This window comes from Mustela nivalis (assembly GCF_964662115.1).
Source record: "Mustela nivalis genome assembly, chromosome: 14".
In the NCBI taxonomy this organism is placed as follows: domain Eukaryota; kingdom Metazoa; phylum Chordata; class Mammalia; order Carnivora; family Mustelidae; genus Mustela; species Mustela nivalis.
This window is the reverse complement of record NC_139033.1, coordinates 12,357,268-12,378,198: the sequence shown is the minus strand read 5'-3', so window position 1 is coordinate 12,378,198 and position 20,931 is coordinate 12,357,268. Positions and strand designations below refer to the sequence as shown.

Genomic DNA, 20,931 nt, shown 5'->3' with positions numbered 1-20,931 from the left:
TTTTATGTCTGGCGTCTTTCATTTGGGATCATGTTTTTGAGGTTCATCCACATGATAGCGTGTATCAATATTTCATTCCTTTTCATGGCTGAATAATATTCTTTTGTATGGATATATCACATTTGTTTATCCACTGTTTAGATGATGGACATTGGGGTTGCTTTCACCTTTTGGCTAGCGTGAACAGTGCTGCAGAGGACACGTATGTACAGGTATTAGTCCGAGTCCCTGTTTTCGATCCTTGCTGTATGCACCTAAGAGGGGTATCGCTGGGTCATACTGTAATTCTGTGTTTAACTTCTTGTGGGACCACCAAACTGATCCCCCCCCCCCATTATTCTTCATACCCAAGCTGTGTGCACAGTTGTCTGCTGAGCTAGAAATTCATAGTTTCTTTGAGTGGCTCCCCAGGTAACCATGGTGTGGTAACGCCGTGTCGCTGGAAGGATCAGATTCCAGAGACCTTTGCCAGGATTTACAAGTTGTCCTTGTACCTGGGCAAATCTGCTGAAGACAAACGCCAACATCTTTGCTGGGAAGAACTCACCCGCCCTCGTGCTGGCTTACCGGGGATGTGCATCTGTGCAGGCACCAAATAGTTACTCAGCATGTGGTGTTTATCGGGAACCAAACAGGCCAAGAACTCTGCCTCAGGAAGCTTACATTCCAGTGTCAGGAGACAGGCAGCAGACAATAAAAATAATAAGTAGGGGCAGTCAGAGACGGCCACGCAAATTTATTAGCCTGTGGTTGTTTATAATTCTCTTAATATTGAAAAAAATTTTTCTGTTTAGACTGTCATTAAGTTCTCTTTTTCTTTTTTTTTTTTAAATATTTAATTTATTTAATTGACAGACAGAGATCACAAGTAGGCAGAGAGGCAGGCAGAGAGAGAGAGAGCGAGGAGGAAGCAGGCTCCCTGCAGAGCAGAAAGCCTGATGCGGGACTCGATCCCAGGACCCCGAAATCACGACCCGAGCCAAAGGCAGAGGCCCAACCCACTGAGCCACCCAGGCACCCAGTTCTCTTTTTCTGTTGTTTATTGACTTCTTTCTCTTAGACACACATCTCTGACAAGACTTCTGTCTTTTTACTTTTTTCACAGAACCAGCTTTTAGTTTTGTTAGTTGTCTCAGTTGTTTGGTATTTCATTGATTTCTGCCCCAAGAGTTATTATTTCCTTCTTGTTTCTTTCAGTTGATTCTGTTGCTCCTTTTCCAGGGTTTCAGGTCGAATGCTTGGACTCCTGTCTTTTTGAACCTTCCTTGTTTCCTGATAAATGTATATGGAGCTATATGTTTCCCTTTAAAGTAGTGCTTTTGCTGTGTCCCACCAGTTTTGACATGTGCTGTTTTCATTATCACTCAGTTTTACACATTTCCAAAAATCACTTAGCAGTATGTTACTTGGCTTCTGCATAGTTTTAAAATCCATCTTTAAAAAATGAATTTCTTGGGTCGCCTCGGTGGCTCAGTCATTAAGCATCTGCCTTCGGCTCAGGTCATGATCCCAGGGTCCTGGGATCCAGCCCCACATTGGGCTCCTTGCTCAGTGGGAAACCTGCTTCTCCCCTCCCTCTGCTCGTGTTCCCTCTCTCTCTGTCAAATAAATAAAATAAAATCTTTTTAAATAAATAAATAAGGAATTTCTCATTTCATTGAAATGCAGTTGGAGAGCCTAGTCTGTATCATATTGATTGCTGAAGTGATTCATGTCTGCTTTTGTCCATGCTCCATGTGCACATTAAAAGAATGTGCATTCATGGCTGGGTGCTGAATTCTCTATAAGTCTCTTAGCTGAAGGGAGGCCCTCTCTAAGGGAGTACATTTAAGCTGAGATTCAAATGTCAAAAAGAACCACCTCTGAAAATCTGGGAAGAAAGGATCCTAGGCAGAGGAGATAGCAGGTATAATGGCCCTGAGGTATGGACAAGCATTGTATGTCCCAGGAGCAGAAAGGGGGCAGTATGAATGGAGCATCGTGAGCAAGGAAGAGAGTCAAGTGAGCTAAGATCCTGAGAGGAAGCCAGGGCCCAGATCAAGTAAGGCCTCACAGGCTATTGTATGGACTTTTAATTTAATTTAATTTTTAAAAACATTTATTTGAGAGAGAGAGAGAGCACAGATGGAGGGTGGTGAGTGGAAGGGGCAGAGGGAGAGAGTCCCAAGCAGACTCCCTGCCGAGTATAGAGCATGGTGTGGGGCTTGATCTCATGACCCTGAGATTGGGACCTGAGCTGAAACCAAGCGTTGGATGTTTATCCAACTGAGCTACCCAGGCACCCCATGGACTTTTGGTTTTAATTACCACAGTACATTCATTGACCACTTGCCAGGTACTGTGCTAAGCAATTTATATAAGCTGAACGTGAAGTACAAATTGATCACATTTTATTTTATTGTATTTTTTTGAAGATTTTATTTATTTATGTGTCAGACAGAGCGAGCGAGCACACAAGCAGGGGCAGGAATAGGCAGAGAGAGAAGCAGACTCCCTGCTGAGCAAGGAGCCCAGTGTGGGACTCGATCTCAGGACCCTGGAATCATGAACTGAGCTGAAGGCAGACAAGACACTTAACCGACTGAGCTACCCAGGTGCCCCTGATCTCATTTTATACAATAGAGGAATCACTTTGATATTAAAAGTAACTTAGTGATCATATTTAGCCCTGTCCTTTCTTTTTGTAAATAAGAAAACTGAGATAGAGTCTCGAGGATTCTCGTAGCGAGTTGTTTGCCGCCCAGGCTCTGGACATCCCTGTCTCTTTGATAGATAAGCTCCTAAAAAGGAGAACTCCATTTTTATATAATTTCCTTGAAATGTTACTGAAGAGAATCTTACCTTGTTAGGAACCCTCTGTAAACCAGAGGTCCCTTTTACCCATGCTATGTGTGGATTTTGTACATCTAGATTTTTACTGATCGGTTTTATTTCAAGTAAGTGCCCCACAGAGACTCCTTCCTCTCCTAAAACACTCTGCTCCCTCTAATTTTACCCTTCTGCTGCAGGTTGACATTTGGATGTGTTCCTATGAGGCAGCAGCTTCACTGCCCTCTCTTCTCCTGGGGGCCACCTTCATTTCCAGGACGACCCATCTTACCCTTTTTTGATGAGGCCTCTGTGGCACATTCAAAAGCCTCCACATCCCAGAGACACTCAGTAATTGCCCACTGGCGTTGCCTGGCTGGCTGCATGTGGGTTTTCCCACCTCACCCGCCTTCAAGGCCAAGCCACTTTGGCCTCCTGGCAACATAGGGGCAAATGTGGATGGACTCTGAGCAAGCAAAGCTGAATCCGGGGCCTGCGCCAGGCTGTCCTCACTTTGAATGGCCACTGTGCCCATTTGACGCCTGCCCGCCTGCGAGCCTAACTCAACCCAGGGATCAGCAAGTGCCCTTGTGAACCTTGTCCTGTGGTGCTTTATCTGACCTTGAAGGCAGAGTTATTCCCATCAGAAAAGGAGGTATTTTTTCCCTGCTGGTGGATGGCAAAGTCAATGCCTCGGGCAGCGTCAGTGCTTGAGTTCCACCCTAAGAAAGCCAAAGGTGAGATTTATCTCCATGAAACCCCGGCTTATCTCTTCTTCCTTGCAGATCCTTGCAAATACTTTTCTGGCTTGCTGGCCCTTCTGGGGATCTGTAATATTTTCTTTTCTTTTTTTTTTTTTTTTTTAAGATTTTATTTATTTATTTGAGAGAGAGACAGTGAGAGAGAACATGAGCGAGGAGAAGGTCAGAGGGAGAAGCAGACTCCCCATGCAGCTGGGAGCCCGATGTGGGACTCGATCCCGGGACTCCAGGATCATGACCTGAGCTAAAGGCAGTCGTCCAACCAACTGAGCCACCCAGGCGCCCCTGTAATATTTTCTTACAAGACACATATTACATGATTTTGGAGGGTGTGAGGAAATCTGAATAGCAAGCTGGCCTCAGCCTTCATCTGAGACTCAGACCGAAAGAATGTAGAGATGCTTAAGAAAGTATCTATTTTTAATGCTATAAAGAAATATCCACAAAATATAAAAATTGTACAGTTGCCTATTGATGAAGTTCTTGAACCTAGGTGAGGTTCAATGGGGTGAGGTTCGGAGCCGACGGCTAAGAAAGAATTCTTTAGACATCTTTGGTGCAAAAAGGTGGTTTATTAGAGCAGCACGGGGACAGGACCCGTGGGCAGACGGAGATGCTGCTGCCCCGGGCCTGTGAGGAGTGGCTGGTTATATACACAGGAGTTGGGTAGGTGAGGACAAAGGGTTGTTCAGAAGGGCTATTGGGGTAAAGAAGACTGTCAGGATATTGAAGGCCTGGTTACTATCAAGCCAAGGCCACTTTCCCTCTAACGAGGCACTAACATAAAGACAGTTGGGAGTCTCCTGGTGGAATGTTACATTCCTGCTATCAAACGTCCTTGTTAGTGAGATTTAGGTTTAGAAGAAATTTAACTTTATTTACTTTTCTTTCTACCTCCACCTCCTTCTGATGAAGTCCCAGAACCTAAGTCAGGTTTGGTGGGGTGAGGAGGTTCGGACCTAGGTTCGGACCTAAGTCAGGTTTGGTGGGGTGAGGAGGTTCGGACCTAGGTTCGGACCTAAGTCAGGTTCGGTGGGGTGAGGAGGTTCGGAGCCGACGACTAAAGAAAGAATTCTTAAGACGTCATTGGTGCAAAATGGTGGTTTATTAAAGCACAGGGACAGGACCCGTGGGCAGGAAGAGCTGCTGCTGCCCCGGGTTGTGAAGGTGGGCATGTTATATACCCCACGGTTGGGGGAGGTGGTGAAGGGATGGGAGAGTTCTCACATGCTAGGGAGGGTCTACAAGGTGCCGGGGGGGAGTCTTTGCCCTTATGGCCTGATCAATGTCATCTTTAGGTCAGGCACTAACATCAAGATAATGGGGGATTCTTGGTGGGGCATTATGATCTGGCTATCATTTACATTCCTTTCTACTCCAGTCTCCTCCAGTTTATGGTGGGAGGGGGACATTAGGGCTTCAGGAACCAAGAGTTATTTGCCTCTGGAAATTTGTGCTATTGATAAGGTAACCTCCCTGTTTAGGTCTCTAGGACATCTTGTAGAGCAAGGGAGATTCCTGTTCTGCAGGATTGCGATCCCTGCAAGTTAACTATTTATCGTTTTATGGCGATCAGGGGTGCCTGAGGAATGCTACACATATGGAGGGGAGCGGGTGAAGAGGGGGTGCAAGGCGCCAGCTTTTGCTTTGTCCTCAGTCAGCCTCCTGCTCCCTCATCACTTCGGTTTTTTATGGAGGGGAGGGTAACGTTAGGGCTTGAGGAACTGAGTTAGTGTCTTTGGAAATTGGGCTATTGATAAGGTAACTTCTTTGTTGTAAATCTCAAGGACATTTGTAAACCAAGAGAGACTCCTGCCTTGCAGGACTGTGATCTCTGCAAGATAACCATTTGTTCTTCTTTTAGGGCAGTCAGGGGTACCTGTGGAATGTCACACATATTTTCAAGGGGAGTGGGAGGAGAGGGGGTGCAAGGCGCCAGCCCCTGCTCCGTTCTCAGCCAGCCTCCTGCTCCCTCATCACCTATGATTATTTTTTATTTTTGTGTTTGGCAATTTAAAAAATTAAAAATGTACATAAATTTTATTTTAACTATTTTTTAAAAGAGTTTATTTATTTATTTGACAGAGAGAGAGATCCCAAGTAGGCAGAGAAGCAGGCAGAGAGAGAGGGGGAAGCAGGCTCCCCGCTGAGCAGAGAGCCCGATGTGGGGCTCGATCCCAGGACCTTGGGATCATGTCCTGAGCCGAAGGCAGAGGCTTAACCCACTGAGCCACCCAGGTGCCCCTATTTTAACTATTTTTAGTTGTACATTTCAATGACATTAAGTACATTTGGGCAACCATCCGTCACCATCCATCTCTAGAACTTTTTCATCATCTCAAATAGAGGCTCTGTACCCATTAAACACTTTCTATTTCCCTCTTTTGCGAGTGTCTGGTAACCTTTATTCTGCTTTCTGTCTATGGATTTGCCTGTTTTGGATATTTCTTATAAACAAAATGGTACAGTATGTGGCTTCTTGTCTGACTTATTTCACTTAGCATCATGTTTTTAAGGTTCATCCATGTTGTAGAATGTATCAGAACTTTATCCCATTTTATGGCCAAAGAATATCCCATTGTATAGATATATCCCATTTTGCTTATCTACTCATCTGTTGGTGGACACTGGGTTGTTACCATCTTTTTTTTTCTTTTTTAAGGTTTTATTTATTTGACAGAGCTCGAAAGTAGGCAGAGAGGCAGGCAGAGAGAGAGAGGAGGGAAGCAGGCTCCCTGCTGAGCAGAGAGCCCAGATGTGGGGCTTGATCCCAGGACCCTGGGATCATGACCTGAGCCAAAAGCAGAGGCTTTAACCCAGAGCCACCCAGGTGCCCCGAGTTGTTGTCAGTGGACACTTGTGTACAGGTGTCTATTTGAGTACCTGCTTTCAGTTCTGTGGGGTATATACCTGGAAGTGGAATAACTGGATCCTATGGAGATTCCGTATTTAAGTATTTGAGGAACTGCCAAGTCCATGCATTACATTTTATATTAGAATACATTTGTCACAATTAAAAAGAAAGAAGGGAGGGGCGCCTGGGTTGCTCAGTCGGTTAAGCATCTGCCTTCGGCTCAGGTCAGGATCCCAGTGTCCTGGGATCAAGTCCCATGTCAGGTTTCCTGCTTAGCAGAGTGTCTGCTTCTCCCTCTGCCTCTGACCCTCCCCCCTGCTCATGCTCTCTCTCTTTCAAATAAGTAAATAAAATCTTTACCAAAAACATAAAATAAAGAAGGGAGGTGTATTTGGTAGCACTGTCATAACAAAGCACCACGACAGAGTGGTTTAAGCAATAGAAATCTGTTTCCTCACAGTTCTGGAGGCTGAAAGTCTGAGATCTTGGTGTTGGCTTCTCTCCTTGTCCACTCCTATATCGTGACATGATTTTCCCTCTGTGTCAGTGTCTTAATCTCCTCTTCTTAGAAAAACACCAGTCAGATTAGATTAGAGCTAATTTTACCTTAGTTACCTCATTGAAGACTACATCCCCAAATCCAGCCATGTTCTGAGATGACGGGAGTTAGGACTTCAGTGTCTGCATCAGTGGAGGGGGGCCGCAAAATTTACCCCATAACAGTAGGCAAAGAGCCAGCCATAGGCCAACTATTCATTGACTTCCCCAAACAAACCATGGTAGAGGAAAACCGGAAGGATGGTTTTTAATTTTGATTTTTGGATTTCAGGAAATGGCATTGACCTTTTCTGATATTCCTCAATTGATTTGTCATTATCCAGGGCATATTCCAATGAGGAATGAGGTAATGAGGTGGCACTTCTTTGTCTTCCTTTTTTTTTTTTTTTAAGATTTTTATTTATTAGGGGCACCTGGGTGGCTCAGTTGGTTAAGCATCTGCCTTTGGCTCATTTCATGATCTCAGAATCCTGGGATCAAGTTCCTCATTGGGCTCCTTGCTCAGCGGGGAGCCTGCTCCTCTGCCTGCTGCTCCCCCTACTACTGCTCTCTTTCTCTCTTTCGACAAATAAATCTTTTTTAAAAAATATTTTTATTATTTGAGAGAGAGCGAAAAAGCTTGTGTGAGCGTAGTGGGGATGGGCAGAGGGAGAGAGAATCTCAAGCAGAGTCCCCACTGAGCACAAAGCCGGGTGTGGGGCTCGATCTCACAACTTTGAGATCAGGACCTGAGTTAAGACCAAGAGTCAGACATTTAGCCGATTGAGCCACTCAGGTGCCCCTTCTTTGTTTTCTTAAATGTACATTCAGGATTAAAGGTTCTTAACAACTACTCTCTGTGCCGGAAATAAAAGAGAGAGCTCTAATTAAAGGCTCACATTCTCCTTAAGGAAAAATGTCACACAGATGTGTTCTTCCTCGAACATCTCTCAATATCATGTGCTCTCCTCCTTTGGCATCATTTTAAGTTGTTGCATGTGGCTGTATTACATGAGTGTGCCCTCATTTATTGGACTAACCCCCTTTTGTTGGATCTAAAGGGATTTAACAACATTTTTTCTTTTCTTCTATCCCCACCTCCAAATTAATAGTCCAGGTTGCTTACTGAATCACTCCTCTGTGGTCCCAGGTGACTTCCTAAGTAATTTCCCCTCCCAGGGTTTCTCTCTAGCCAACATCCTCGTGGCTGCCTGAAGGATGTTCTTGTTTGTTTGTTTGTTTGTTTTCCTTAAAGATTATATTTTTTATTTGTCAGAGAGAGGGAGAGAGAAAGAATGAGCATGTGCACAAGGCAGGGGGAGCAGCAGGTAGGGGAAGAAGCAGGTTCCTTCTGAACAAGGAGCCTGATGCAGGGCTGGATCCCAGGACCCTGGGATCATGACCTGAGCGAAAGGCAGACTCTTAACTGACTGAGCCACCCAGGCATCCCTGCCTGAAGGATGTTCTTTTGTTTGTTTGTTTGTTATTAACCTATAATGAATTATTTTCCCCAGGGGTACAGGTCTGTGAATCATCAGGCTTACACATTTCACAGCATTCACCAGAGCACATTCCCTCCCCAATGTCCATAACCCCACCACCCGCTCCCTACCCCCCACCCCCAGCAACCCTCAGTTTGTTTTGTGAGATTAAGAGTCTCTTATGCTTTGTCTCCCTCCCGATCCCATCTTGTTTGATTTTTTTCCCTCCCGACCCCCCACAACTCCACCACCCTGCCTCTCAAATTCCTCATATCAGAGAGAACATGTAATAATTATCTTTTTCTGATTGACTTATTTCATTTAGCATAATACCCTCTAGTTCCATACACATCGTTGCAAATGGCAAAATTTTGTTTCTTTTGATGGCTGCTTAGTATTCCATTGTATATATATATACCACATCCTGAAGGATGTTCTTTTTTTTTTTTTTTTTAATTTATTTATTCGACAGAGAGAGATCACAAGTAGGCAGAGAGGCAGGCAGAGAGAGAGGAGGAAGCAGGCTCCCCACCGAGCAGAGAGTCCGATGCGGGGCTCGATCCCAGGACCCTGGGATCATGACCTGAGCCGAAGGCAGAGGCTTCAACCCACTGAGCCACCCAGAAGCCCCCTTTTTTTTTTTTTTTTTAAGATTTTATTTATTTATTTGACAGGCAGAGATTACAAGTAGGCTGAGAGGCAGGCAGAGAGAGAGAAGAGGAAGCAGGCTCCCTGCCGAGCAGAGAGCCCAATGCGGGGCTCGATCCCAGGACCCTGGGCTCGATCCCAGGACCCTGGGATCATGACCTGAGCCGAAGGCAGAGGCCTTAACCCACTGAGCCACCCAGGCGCCCCCTGAAGGATGTTCTTAACTCACTGCTTTCCTTGTGTCCCTGTCAGCCCAAGAATGGCTCTTTCTTGACTTTGCAATTTGTCCAAACACTTCTGCCTTTTTTTCTTCCCCCAGGATTTTCTGCACATCAGTCTCTTTTCATCTTCTACTTTCTTCCCATTCTGGGGAGCTAGCCAGGTCCCCCAGCAATCTGAGTACATACCATACTCGTTCCCTTCTGGGCCTGGCTCATGCTTGTTGTTCCTTTCAAGAGTGGCTCTTCTCCTCCCTCCAGATGACGTTTCTGGCCTCTTCATCCAGGGAGGCCCAGGTCCTGTCTCGAGAGCTTCACAAATTCCCTGTAGTTACCCTTGCCTATATGGATTTTGCCTTTCTTTGCAGTTTTGGTTTAGTGAGATGGGCCCACAGAGTTCATGAAGCAGTAAGAAAACAAGGCTTTGTCCCTCCCTGGATAGACTTAAAAGACAAAGATGTGTTGTAAATGTCCCCGCCACACCGGCCATATGACAGTTCTTGGAACATGCTCACTTTTTTTCCCACTTCCGTGTTTGCCCTTGCTGTCCCTCTGTTCCTCCAACGCGTCCCAGCCAGCTTCTTCCTGACATTCGGATCCAGCTTAAATGTCACTTCCTTGGAGAGGCCATCCCTGATCCTTATCAGAAGTAACCCCGTGGTTCCTGTTATGGCGTGCTGCTTGTTTTTCTTATGCCCTTTACCCCAAGGTGTTCTCATCTCATTTCTTTTCTTTTTTTTTTTTTTTTAAAGATTTTATTTATTTATTTGACAGACAGAGATCACACGCAGGCAAAGAGGCAGGCAGAGAGAGAGGAGGAAGCAGGCTCCCTGCTGAGCAGAGAGCCCGATGTGGGGCTCGATTCCAGGACTCTGAGATCATGACCTGAGCCGAAGGCAGCGGCTTAACCCACTGAGCCACCCAGGCGCCCCTCATCTCATTTCTTTATACATTGCTCACCCGCTTCTTTCACTGCACTTAACCTCCTGGACAACCTGGCTTGTTCACCTGTTTATCCCTAGTACCTGCATAGTGCCAAGATGGGCAGTAAATGAGCAATTAGTGAGATTGGATGGAATGGGGGGCAGAAAAGGGGGACATGGACAGGGGACATGGAAACGGTCACTTGAATTTCTGGTTTGGGAGATTGAGCTGATGGCAGGTGGTGCTACTAGTAACTGAGCTTGGGATTTCTGGAGGAGCATCTGTGGCTGAGGTGGAGCGAGCAGAAGTAGTGACTTCTCCTTTGTACTCATTTGATTTGCCTCTAAACTATTTCAGTGGAATATTTAGAGGTTATTAAATAGGCACCATCCAAATCACAGTAATAGTTAGACATATGGTTAAACTTTAAAAAATAATAATAGCTAACATATTAAAAAATTTAACTTTATTTTTTTATTAACATATAATGAATTATTAGCCCCAGGAGTACAGGTCTGTGAATTGTCAGGCTTACACAATTCCCAGTGCTCACAATAGTACATGCCCCTGCCAATGTCCATAACCCAGCCACCCTATCCCTAACCCCCTTAGCTAACATTTAAAAAAATGATTTATTTTAGAGAGCGTGCAAGTGGGAGGGACAGAGGGAGAATTAAATTAAATTAAATTAAATTTAAATTTAATTATTTTATTTGTTTGAGAGAGAGAGAGCAAGCACAAGCAGGTAGAGGAGCAGAGGGAGAGGGAGAAACGGGGTTCCCCACTGAGCAGGGACCCTGGGATCATGACCTGAGCCAAAGGCAGATGCTTAACCAACTGAGTCACCCAGGCACCCCCTTTTAAAATTTTATTTATTTATTTATTTTAAAGATTTTATTTATTTATTTGACACAGAGAGAGATCACAAGTAGGCAGAGAGTCAGGTCAGGTGGGGGTGGAGGCAGGCCCCCTGCTGAGCAGAGAGCCCAATGAGGGGCTTGATCCCAGGACACTGAGACCATGACCTGAGCTGAAGGCAGAGGCTTAAGAGAGAGAGCACACTCATCAGGAGTAAGGGGGAGGAGCAGAGAGAGAAGCAGGCTCCCCACTGAGCAGCAAGTCTGATGTGGGGCTCTATTCTAGGACCTTGAGATCAGGGCCTGAGCCAAAGGCAGGTCCTTAACCTAATGAGCCACCCAGGCATCCCAAGAGAGAATCTTAAGCAGGTTCTGAGCTGAGCCTGGAGCCTGACACGAGGCTCAGTCTCATGCCTCTGAGATCATGACCTGAGCTGAAATCAAGAGTCGAACACTTAACCAACTGTGCCACCCACGTGTTCCCGATAGCTAACATTTATTGAATGCTTATTCTGTAACTGGCAGTGAGTAGGGTACTCTACACACATTTACACTTACATTTAAGACTTAAAACAACCCTTGGACACTAAGAAGCAAGTGAGGATTCTAACCATTAAATGAGCTAATTAGTGACTTAGCTAATTAGTGACTCAGGATTTGACTCTAGGTGGTCAGTTTCCAGAGTCTCTCTCCTACTGTACCACCATGCTGGAAGAGGCATGTAATGGACCCAAAGCCAAGATGAGTCCTTTGCCTTTGAGGAGCTTATTTTTTGCTTGGGGAATAAAATATAACTCATAATTTACTATACTGACCAGGCTTGCATTAAGCACTCATTCAAACCTGTCAAGTATGGCAATTATTTGGTTAAAATGGCCAGTCAGTATTGGGTACCTCATGCGCTGACTTCAGAAGACCTGGTCTCATGTGACCTTGACAATTAAGAGGAACTGAGGATATTAGGAATGCAAAATCCTCTCCACAGATCATCATTTATTTTGGAAACATAATTTATAACCCTTTATAGCCCAACAGGAAAAGAGGAAACCAAAAGATCACAGTAAAAGCCAGAGAAGATAGTGATGACTAGATCTCTTCAAAAGGGAGTCGGAGGGCGCCTGGGTGGCTCAGTGGGTTAAGCCGCTGCCTTCGGCTCGGGTCATGATCTCAGGGTCCTGGGATCGAGTCCCGCATCAGGCTCTCTGCTCAGCAGGGAGCCTGCTTCTCTCTCTCTCTCTCTCTGCCTGCCTCTCCATCTACTTGTGATTTCTCTCTGTCAAATAAATAAATAAAATTAAAAAAAAAAAAAAAAAAGGGAGTCGGAGTTAGTCAGGCGGTACTTGGGATTCCCAGAATGATGACTGCATGGGATTAGAATATGTGTTAAGAAATATACAAGCAGCAGAAAGTGAAACCACATCCAGTGCACCCATTGCTTAATTTTTTAAAAAAGATTTTATTTATTTATTTGACAGACAGAGATCACAAGTAGGCAGAGAGAGAGGAGGAAGCAGGCTCCCTGTGGAGCAGAGAGCCTGATGTGAGGCTCGATCCCAGGACCCTGGGACCATGAACCGGGCCGAAGGCAGAGGCTTTAAACCACTGAACCACCCAGGTGCCCTGCATAATTTAAAAAAAAAAAAAAAGATTAAAAAAAAAGGTGTTTTTTAAAAAAAGATTCAATTGTGTCATTAACTGCTGGGGTTAGCCTGGACCCCTTAGGTTGAGGCATCTATGCCAGAGATTGTCCTCCACTTCAGGTGCCATCGCAGGTCCCAGGGTGTCCCCTGTACCTCAGACCAAGTGGCTGTAAATTGGGGGTTTCCATAACCCTGTTCTCAGGTTCAGTCATTTACCATAATGGTTCACAGAACTCAGGGAAACCATTTTTTTTTAAAGATTTTTATTTATTTGTTTGACAGAGATCACAAGCAGGCAGAGAGAGGGAAGCTGGCTCCCTGCTGAGCAGAGAGCCCAATTTGGGGCTCAATCCCAGGACTCTGAGATCATGACCTGAGCTGAAGGCAGTGGCTTTAACCCACTGAGTCACCCAGGTGCCCCGGAAACCATTTTTTGTATTTACTGGTTTATTATAAAGGATACAGACCACAGCCAGATGAAGAGGTACATAGGGCAAGGTCCAAAACAGCCCTGAGCACAGATGTTTCTGTTCCTGTGGAGTTGGGGTACGCCACTCTCGTAGCATGTAGAGTGTTCATTGATTCAGGAGTTCTCCAAATCTCGTAATTGAGACATTTTTTAGGGGAGCTTTATCATGTGGGCGCAATCAATTTTTAACTCCGTTTCTAACTCCTCTCCACTCTAGAGGATGAGAGAATGGGGCTCAAAGATCTAAGCTTCTGATCATAGCTTGGTCTTTCTGGCAACCAGCCCCCATTCTGAAGTAGGGAGCCCATCAAGAGTTGCGCTGTTAGAACACAAGACATTCTTATCACCTATTATCACCCAGCAGATTCTAAAGGATTTAGGAGCTCTATGTCAGGAATTGGGAGCAAAGACCAAATATATATCTTATAATGTCATAGTTCCTCAAAATATATGTTGAATGAAAGTATCAATGCCTGACTGTGATTTGGGGATCTTCTGAGAAAAGGAAGTAAAAGGAACACTTCAGTAATCATAAATGATACGTTATCTTTTATAATTAAAACAATGATATTTTTATTATCAAAACATATTATCTAGTTAAGATATGTGAATACCAAACTAGAATTAGGATGTATTTATTTATTTATTTCCAAAGATTTTATTTATTTATTTGACAGACAGAGATAACAAGCACGCAGAGAGAGAGGAAGGGAAGCAGGCTCCCTGTTGAGCAGAGAGTCCGAGGTGGGGCTTGATCCCAGGATGCTGAGATCATGACCTGAGCTGAAGGCAGAGGCTTTAACCCACTGAGCCATCCAGGTGCCCTAGAATTAGGATGTATTTAAAAACTGGTGCCCTCTGAAGAGAGAAATGCAAGTTCATTACCAATTCTACATGAAACCAGCTAATGTTACAAGAAAGATCTCTAATACAGACATGAAGTAGTGAATACTGGGCAATTACCCTATAGAATAATGGGCTTAACTACAAGAAAACAGATCTTATAAAGTGTGATTCTCCTTGAGATGCCTTTGCTGATGACATTAGTTTATGCGGTCAACTAAAAACCAGATACAAATATGATGCACGTTATTGTTGGAGGTGTCAGACATTACACACCGTTGACATAACACATCACCCTCTCACCTAAAGCATCTGTGGGGAAGGAGAAAGGGGATAGTGGGAAGATCCAGAGCCCAATTGTCATTACAAATTCTGACTCCATTTGGGGCCTCCAGGGGTGGTAAAAAAAACACACTAAGGATAAGGCATCAAGAAATAAAATAAAATAAAGGTATAAAGTTTCAAAGGTTTATCAGAATGGAATCTGTAGCTCATACATTAGAATTCTAGGAGCAAAAAATTAAATTCTGAAGTCCCATATAACCAACTGTTCGAATACATTTCTTACATATAAGAAGTCATGTATCATCTCCTATCTCTGAAAGACAGTAAAAATGAAAGTCTGGCCTAATTTATTCCTGAGTTTAAAGCCAGATAAAATCCTGGGTCAAAAAAAGAAGTGTTTTGCTCATATTCATGTTACATGAATACAGTAAAAAGCACCTGGTTTTCAAAACGCATCAAAATGGTACACTTTAGCATATGTATTAAGAAAACTCATAGACCCTTCATCATTTACAGTGTTGAATAGTGGTCTTTATTTATTCTTTAAAAGAATTGTTTAGAAAAAATCAATTCTAATATCAGAACCATGAAAAAGAAATCCTGAAGGAAGATCCTAAAACCTCTGACTGTCCATTTTCACATTCTTAGAGGTCACTATACAGAAATGGTAAAGGTTTGGGTGTGAGTTGCTTTTTAAGTAGCATGCAGACTGTGTCCATTCTGATTGGCTGCGAAGTACAGGATGTTAAGGACACAAAGGTGGCCTTTTCCAGTTTTAGCAGCGGTAGCTACTTCCAGTCCTAGTAATAGGCTGTGGGTGAGAATGTATTGGGTAGTTCAACAGTTAGACTGGATGGATTCCAGGGCTGGTCTGGTGGGTTCCCTGATTTGTTCTCATCCCTGAAAGGACTGCCGAACAGAGACCGAAGCCCCCATGGAGCTTCAGGGGTGGTCCAGTCTCCCTAAGAACCCTAGAACCATGGAAGGTCTAAGCCCAGTCTGTGTTCCAGTGAGTCAGGCTTGCTCTCTGTCCTCCATCTGTTGCTGCGTCTCAAACAACGCTGAACTTAGTGGCTTAAAACAATGGTTTTGCTCCATGGGTGCCCTGGGAGGTGTCTCCTGCAATGGAAGTCTGATGCTAGTAGGGCATGGAATCATCTGAAGGCTTCTCTCCCATGTCCAGTGACTGCCTTTGGATGTCTTGGAAGCTGGGAAGTGGTCAGACATCTCTGTTGTCCATGTGGCTTCTGGAGCTGCCTCACAGTTGGGTAGTCTGAGGAGAGGCAGACCTCTGTATGGGGGCTGGCTTCACAGCAGCCATGGGACAGGACGGGAGGCAGAAGCTGCCAGCCCCAAGACCAAGACCCCGAAGCCAGCACAGCGTTACTTCCATGATTGGCTAAAGCAGTCAGAGCTGCGCACATGCAGGGGGAGGAGACATAACCCTTAGGTTATGGACGAGTGCCCAAGAATTTGGCCACCATTAATCCTCCACAGTGTCCCGCCAGCACCTCAAGGTTTGTTCATAGTTGTACCTTATCCCATTCTGGCCTCACAAGGAGCCACTTCACATTCATGTAGCTCTTTGTGCATTGACCAGAAAGTTCATGTACACTCTCTGAGTTTGTCCTCCTGACCCCTTGGTTAGGATAGCAGGTTGGGTAGGAGGGCAACTGCGGCGCAGAGTTAAAAGCCAAGGACCACACAACTTGCTGGGGACAGAACTGAGGCACAGATCCGAATCTCTCGACTCAGTCCCTGCTGAGGGATTTGAGTTTGTTTGTTTGTTCATTCTGCTCTCTGACACGTCTAGAGCTGCAGGAGCAGAAAACACATTTCCCTTTGGTTGAACGTTTGGCCACAGATCTTTGCAGGTCAAGCTCAGGGCGCAAACGAAGGAAACCAACGTTAACACGCCTGCTCAGCCCTGTGCCATCAGCAAGGACTCTGGAAGCCGGTGTACTGGCCTTCTCTCTTGGGAAACTCTCTCCGGATCGTCCAGCGGCAGCAGCTGGGCAGGATGGCAAAGTCGGCGAGGTCCTGAGAGCCGAAGCGCCAGGTGGTGTAGCACCTGTAGGCACAGTGCCGCAGCCGGCTGTTGGCACTGTCATCCAGCTCCAGCAGGGGCTCCTGGTAGAGCAGGAGGAACTGCAGGACCTGTCGGGACAAGACAAGCTTCCTGAAGGGCTCCGAGGTGGTGATGCAGGCACCAGGCTTCTTCCGACAGCACAGCTCTTCCAGGCATCTGTGGCTCTTGGGGAGCTGGGACGGGAGGCAGTGTCCACACTGGCACCAGTCTGGGCTGTTGCTGGATAGAGGAGTCGCTTCCCTGCTTAGCGGCCGCATCTCCTCTGGTTGCCCAGGAGTAGGGGATGGGTCGTGGAGAGACAGGGGCAGCCTGGACAAGTCCGTGAAGTCCGTTGAGGGTCTCTGAAAAAGTCGTTCCCAAACCCATCAGTGATGACAAACTCTAGGGTTCTAGATTCTTTAATTTTGGCATTAAGTTATAAGATTACACTTACTATCACATTAATACCAGTAGCTGTCATTTATCAAATGTATATATCAAGACTATACTAGTGTTTTATAAATTTGCCCTGTTTAGCCTTTGAAGAACCTTGTGAGATATGTGTCCTTCTCTCCATTTCACAGATTTGGAAAGTGAACTTCAGACACGCCAGGCCTCCAGGCAGGTATCACCTGCTCGTGGAGACCTTCTTGCCCTGATCCCCCTGATGTAGGTAGTTCCCCTCCACCCAGGTCACTCTTAGCGTGTCATGAGATTCCATGTTCTTGACAGTACTTGTCACTGTCTGAAATGATCCTACGCATTGATATGTCCTGTTGATGTTTCTTCCACATGAAAGCGGGGGGGGGGGCTGTTCGCTTTGTCACTACTGTATCCCCATTATCTAGGCCAGCACCAGCACACGGTAGACAGTAAATATTTGTTGATTTTGCTCTACTCTCTCCTCTTCCACCAGTCTCCCTCTTCTAGCAAATCCATTTATTATCCTCTAAGAGAAGTTGCCATCATGACATCATTTATATCTGTTCTTTGTAGCATATACCTTCATTCATCAGGCAAAGTTGGAGTGAGTACATTAAAATTAAATAGTTCCTATACATGAGCACTTAGAGCAGCACGTTTTACAATAGCCAAAGGGTAAAAACAACCCAAATATCCATCAACAGATGAATGGATAAAAATTTAATGTCTTAAACCTTTATTTTCAGGGATCATTTCTTTTTTTTTTTTTAAAGATTTTATTTATTTACTTGAGAGAGAGACAGTGAGAGAGAGCATGAATGAGGAGAAGGTCAGAGAGAGAAGCAGACTCCCCATGGAGCTGGGAGCCCGATGCGGGACTCGATCCGGGGACTCCAGGATCATGACCTGAGCTGAAGGCAGTCGTCCAACCAACTGAGCCACCCAGGCGTCCCTCAGGGATCATTTCTGTAGTTTGTTAAAAATATGTCATGTCCATACAGTGGAGTATCATTCAGCCAAAACAACAAAAAAGGGAGCAGTATACTGATACCCACTACAAATAGATGAACCTCAAAGCCATTATGAAAATTGAGAGAAGCCAGTCACAAGAAGGCAAATACTGTATGATTCTCTTTATATGAAATGTCTAAAATAGGCAAATCCATGCTGACAGAAAGCAGATTAATGATTGCCAGGAGCACCTGTGTGGCTCATTGGGTTAAGCGTCTGCCTTTGGCTCAGGTCATGATCTCAGGGTCCTGGGATCGAGCTCCAAGTCAGGCTCCCTGCTCAGCGAGGAGCCTGCTTCTCCCTCTCCCTTTGTTGCTCTCCCTGCTCATTCTCTCATTCTCTCTCCCTCTCTCAAAAAAAAAAAAAAAATTAATTCCAGGGACTAGGGGGAGGTGGGTGTGAGTAATGGCTGTTGAATGGGTACAGGGTTTCCTTTTGGGTTGATAAAATAGTCCTAGAACTAGATAGTAGGATGGTTGCACAGAATCGTGGGTAAATTTTTGAATTTTAAATGTCACTGAATTGTATGCTTTACAGTGGTTAAAATGGTAGATTTTATGTGTATTCCCCCTTACAGCCCCTGAGTTCATGTTACACCCAAACCCGAAAAGGACATTACAAGAATGGAAAAATTTTGGCCAGTCTCTCTCAATAAGAGACATAAAAATCTTAAATATTAGTGAATCAAATCCAGCAATAAATACATAGAGTAATATATTACTTTCAAATAGATTTTATTGCAGGAATGCAAGGTTGGCTTAATATTTGAAAATCAATTTCTGTAATTCACCACATAACGGAAAAAAGAAAACTCATTGATAATTTTTCGAAAAGCAGAAAATAGCATTATTTTAAAATTCAGTATTAATTTATAACAAAAATTCTTAGCAAACTAAGAATGGAGGGGACTTTTCTCAATCCAGTAAAGCATTCTTTAAAATTCTACAGCAGGGGCACCTTGGTGGCTCAGTTGTTAAGTGTCTGTCTTTGGCTGAGGTCATGATCCCAGGGTCCTGGAATCAAGCCCCACATCAGGCTCCCTGCTTGGCAGGAAGCCTGCTTCGCCCTCTCCCACTCCCCCTACTTGTGTTCCCTCTCTCACTGTCTCTCTCTCTGTCAAATAAATAAAATCTTAAAAAAACCAAAACAAAAATCCTACAGCAGATACTAGAGTGAAAAATGGAAAGCTTTCTTCCTGAGATAAGGAATGAGACAAAAAGACGTTTGCTATGACCACTTCTAATCAACATTGTACCAGAGGTCCTAGCAGGTGTAATGAACACCAGGAGCTGGAAGCGGCAAAGAAGGATCGCTCTTTAGGGCCTTCAGAAGCCCTACCAACACCTTGGTTTCAGACTGCCAGCCTCCAGAATTGTGAGAGAATGAATTCATGTTGTTTTCAGCTACTTAGTTTGCAGTGATTTATTATGGCAGCTGCAGAAATTATACAATCCCGCAATCGAAGCTGCTGCGGAGAGCGGGAATGAAAACACCCCCTTTAGAGAATGGTCTGATAGTGTCATATGCCGCCGGCCTTCTGACTCGGCAGGTCCACTTGTAGGCACCATATGTTTACCACGGCAGCTTTACTGCATATGCGCTCCAAATTGAAAGCTACCCAAATGTCCATCAACAACAGAAGGAATAAATAAATTGGATGTTTATAAAATGGAAGTTATACAATGAGAATGAACTATTCCTATATGCAGTGTCATGGATGGCTCACAAAAACAATACCGAGTGAAAGGAGTCCGACGCTCCACAGAGTATATAGTGAGTACATACAGGAGTCAAATTTTAGAAAATCCTGGAAGAGATAAAGCTAACTTTTGGATAAAGAATAATGATGATGTTTGAGGGAAAGTAGTGATTGGGTGGAGGCGTGCAAAGGGCTTCTGCTAATATTCTGGGTTACATGTGTTTACTGTGTTAAAATTCATCAATTGCGATTTATACAACTTTGTAGCTATATTTTTATTTATTTATTTTAAAGATTTAATTTATTCATTTGAGAGTGAGAGAGAAAGAGCACAATAGTGGGGTGAGGAGCAGAGAGAGAGGGAGAAGCAGACTGTGCGCTGAGCAGGGAGCCCGATGTAGGGCTTGATCCCAGGACCCTGAGATCATGACCTGAGCTGAAGGCCGATGCTTAACTGACTGAGCCACCCAGGAACCCTTTATATTTTCTTTAAAGAAAAGAAAAAAAAAGACTAAATGTTTTAACTTACTGGGATGTTTTCACCTTCGACATTTTGTAGACTTTCCCCAAGTAGCTGCTGGTCCACCATCCTAATGTGGGGTTCATCCACAAAGGACACATATTTTAATGTCTAGGAAAAGAGAGTTAAAAATTTTACCCATTTTTGTACAGAATTGTTAACAGTCACATACCTGAACAGGTCTAAAGGCAAGTGTTATTGGTATTTACCAAATGACAAACTGTTAGAAGCTGACCAAAACTCTTACTAGCCAAGAATGAATGATTTCTGGGTCCCAAGGTGACTCAGCAGTAGAATCCTATGCACCTTAATATGTGGGCTCAGAGTCTCCACAGCTTCCTCCCTGATGATTTTAGGTCTCCCATGTGCTATGTAAAAGTCCTCTGTTATGTTCCCTCAATTTCAGTAACTCTACATCAAGTATCTCCTGAAAATTTTACTGTTGCAACTTAAATAATTTATATTTTTGTTTAATTTCATCCCATCTTGGGCCATGAAATGGTAATTATTTTTAGTTGCAAAAATGAGCTTTCATTTCAAATTGTATAATACATGTCCAAGTGGCCAGTGAATTGTGCCTTCAGGCTGCTGAGAAAGGACAGTAATGTTCTTAGGAGGGAAAGACAAAGAAATCCCCTTTGTTGTTTGAAGTACTGGAGATTTCTCCTTGATTAGGGGAAATCATGGAATCAAGTGTAGAGGACCTGCTTAGTAGAAGCCAAATTAAATCAAAACAATTCAGATGAGCTCAAATTCCATCTGACTTGTCTCCCATCCTAGGCTCCTTCGCAGAAGGAATCACTGTTGTCACTTTTGTGTGTGTCCAGTAGCTTTTTATATGCATATATTATCTTCCTTACACCTGTTCATGTGTATGTGTAATAA

General features: G+C 44.3%; 2 protein-coding genes across 5 annotated transcripts in view; one reads left to right on the top strand and one right to left on the bottom strand.

Annotated features, from left to right (window-relative positions):
* The window catches only part of IFT81 (intraflagellar transport 81), a 192,450-nt gene that overhangs the window by 12,473 nt on the left and 159,046 nt on the right, over positions 1–20,931 (top strand). The gene's annotated exons all lie outside the window — the stretch shown is intronic.
* P2RX7 (purinergic receptor P2X 7) overlaps positions 14,835–20,931 on the bottom strand; it is a 48,272-nt gene continuing 42,175 nt past the window's right edge. The window contains exons 12-13 of the mRNA XM_082698433.1: positions 20,056–20,157; positions 14,835–16,755 (exon numbers count right to left, since the gene is read on the bottom strand). Coding sequence (XP_082554559.1) covers positions 16,261–16,755; positions 20,056–20,157 — 597 coding nt within the window. The 3' untranslated portion in view covers positions 14,835–16,260. The remainder of the gene's footprint in view (positions 16,756–20,055; positions 20,158–20,931) is intronic.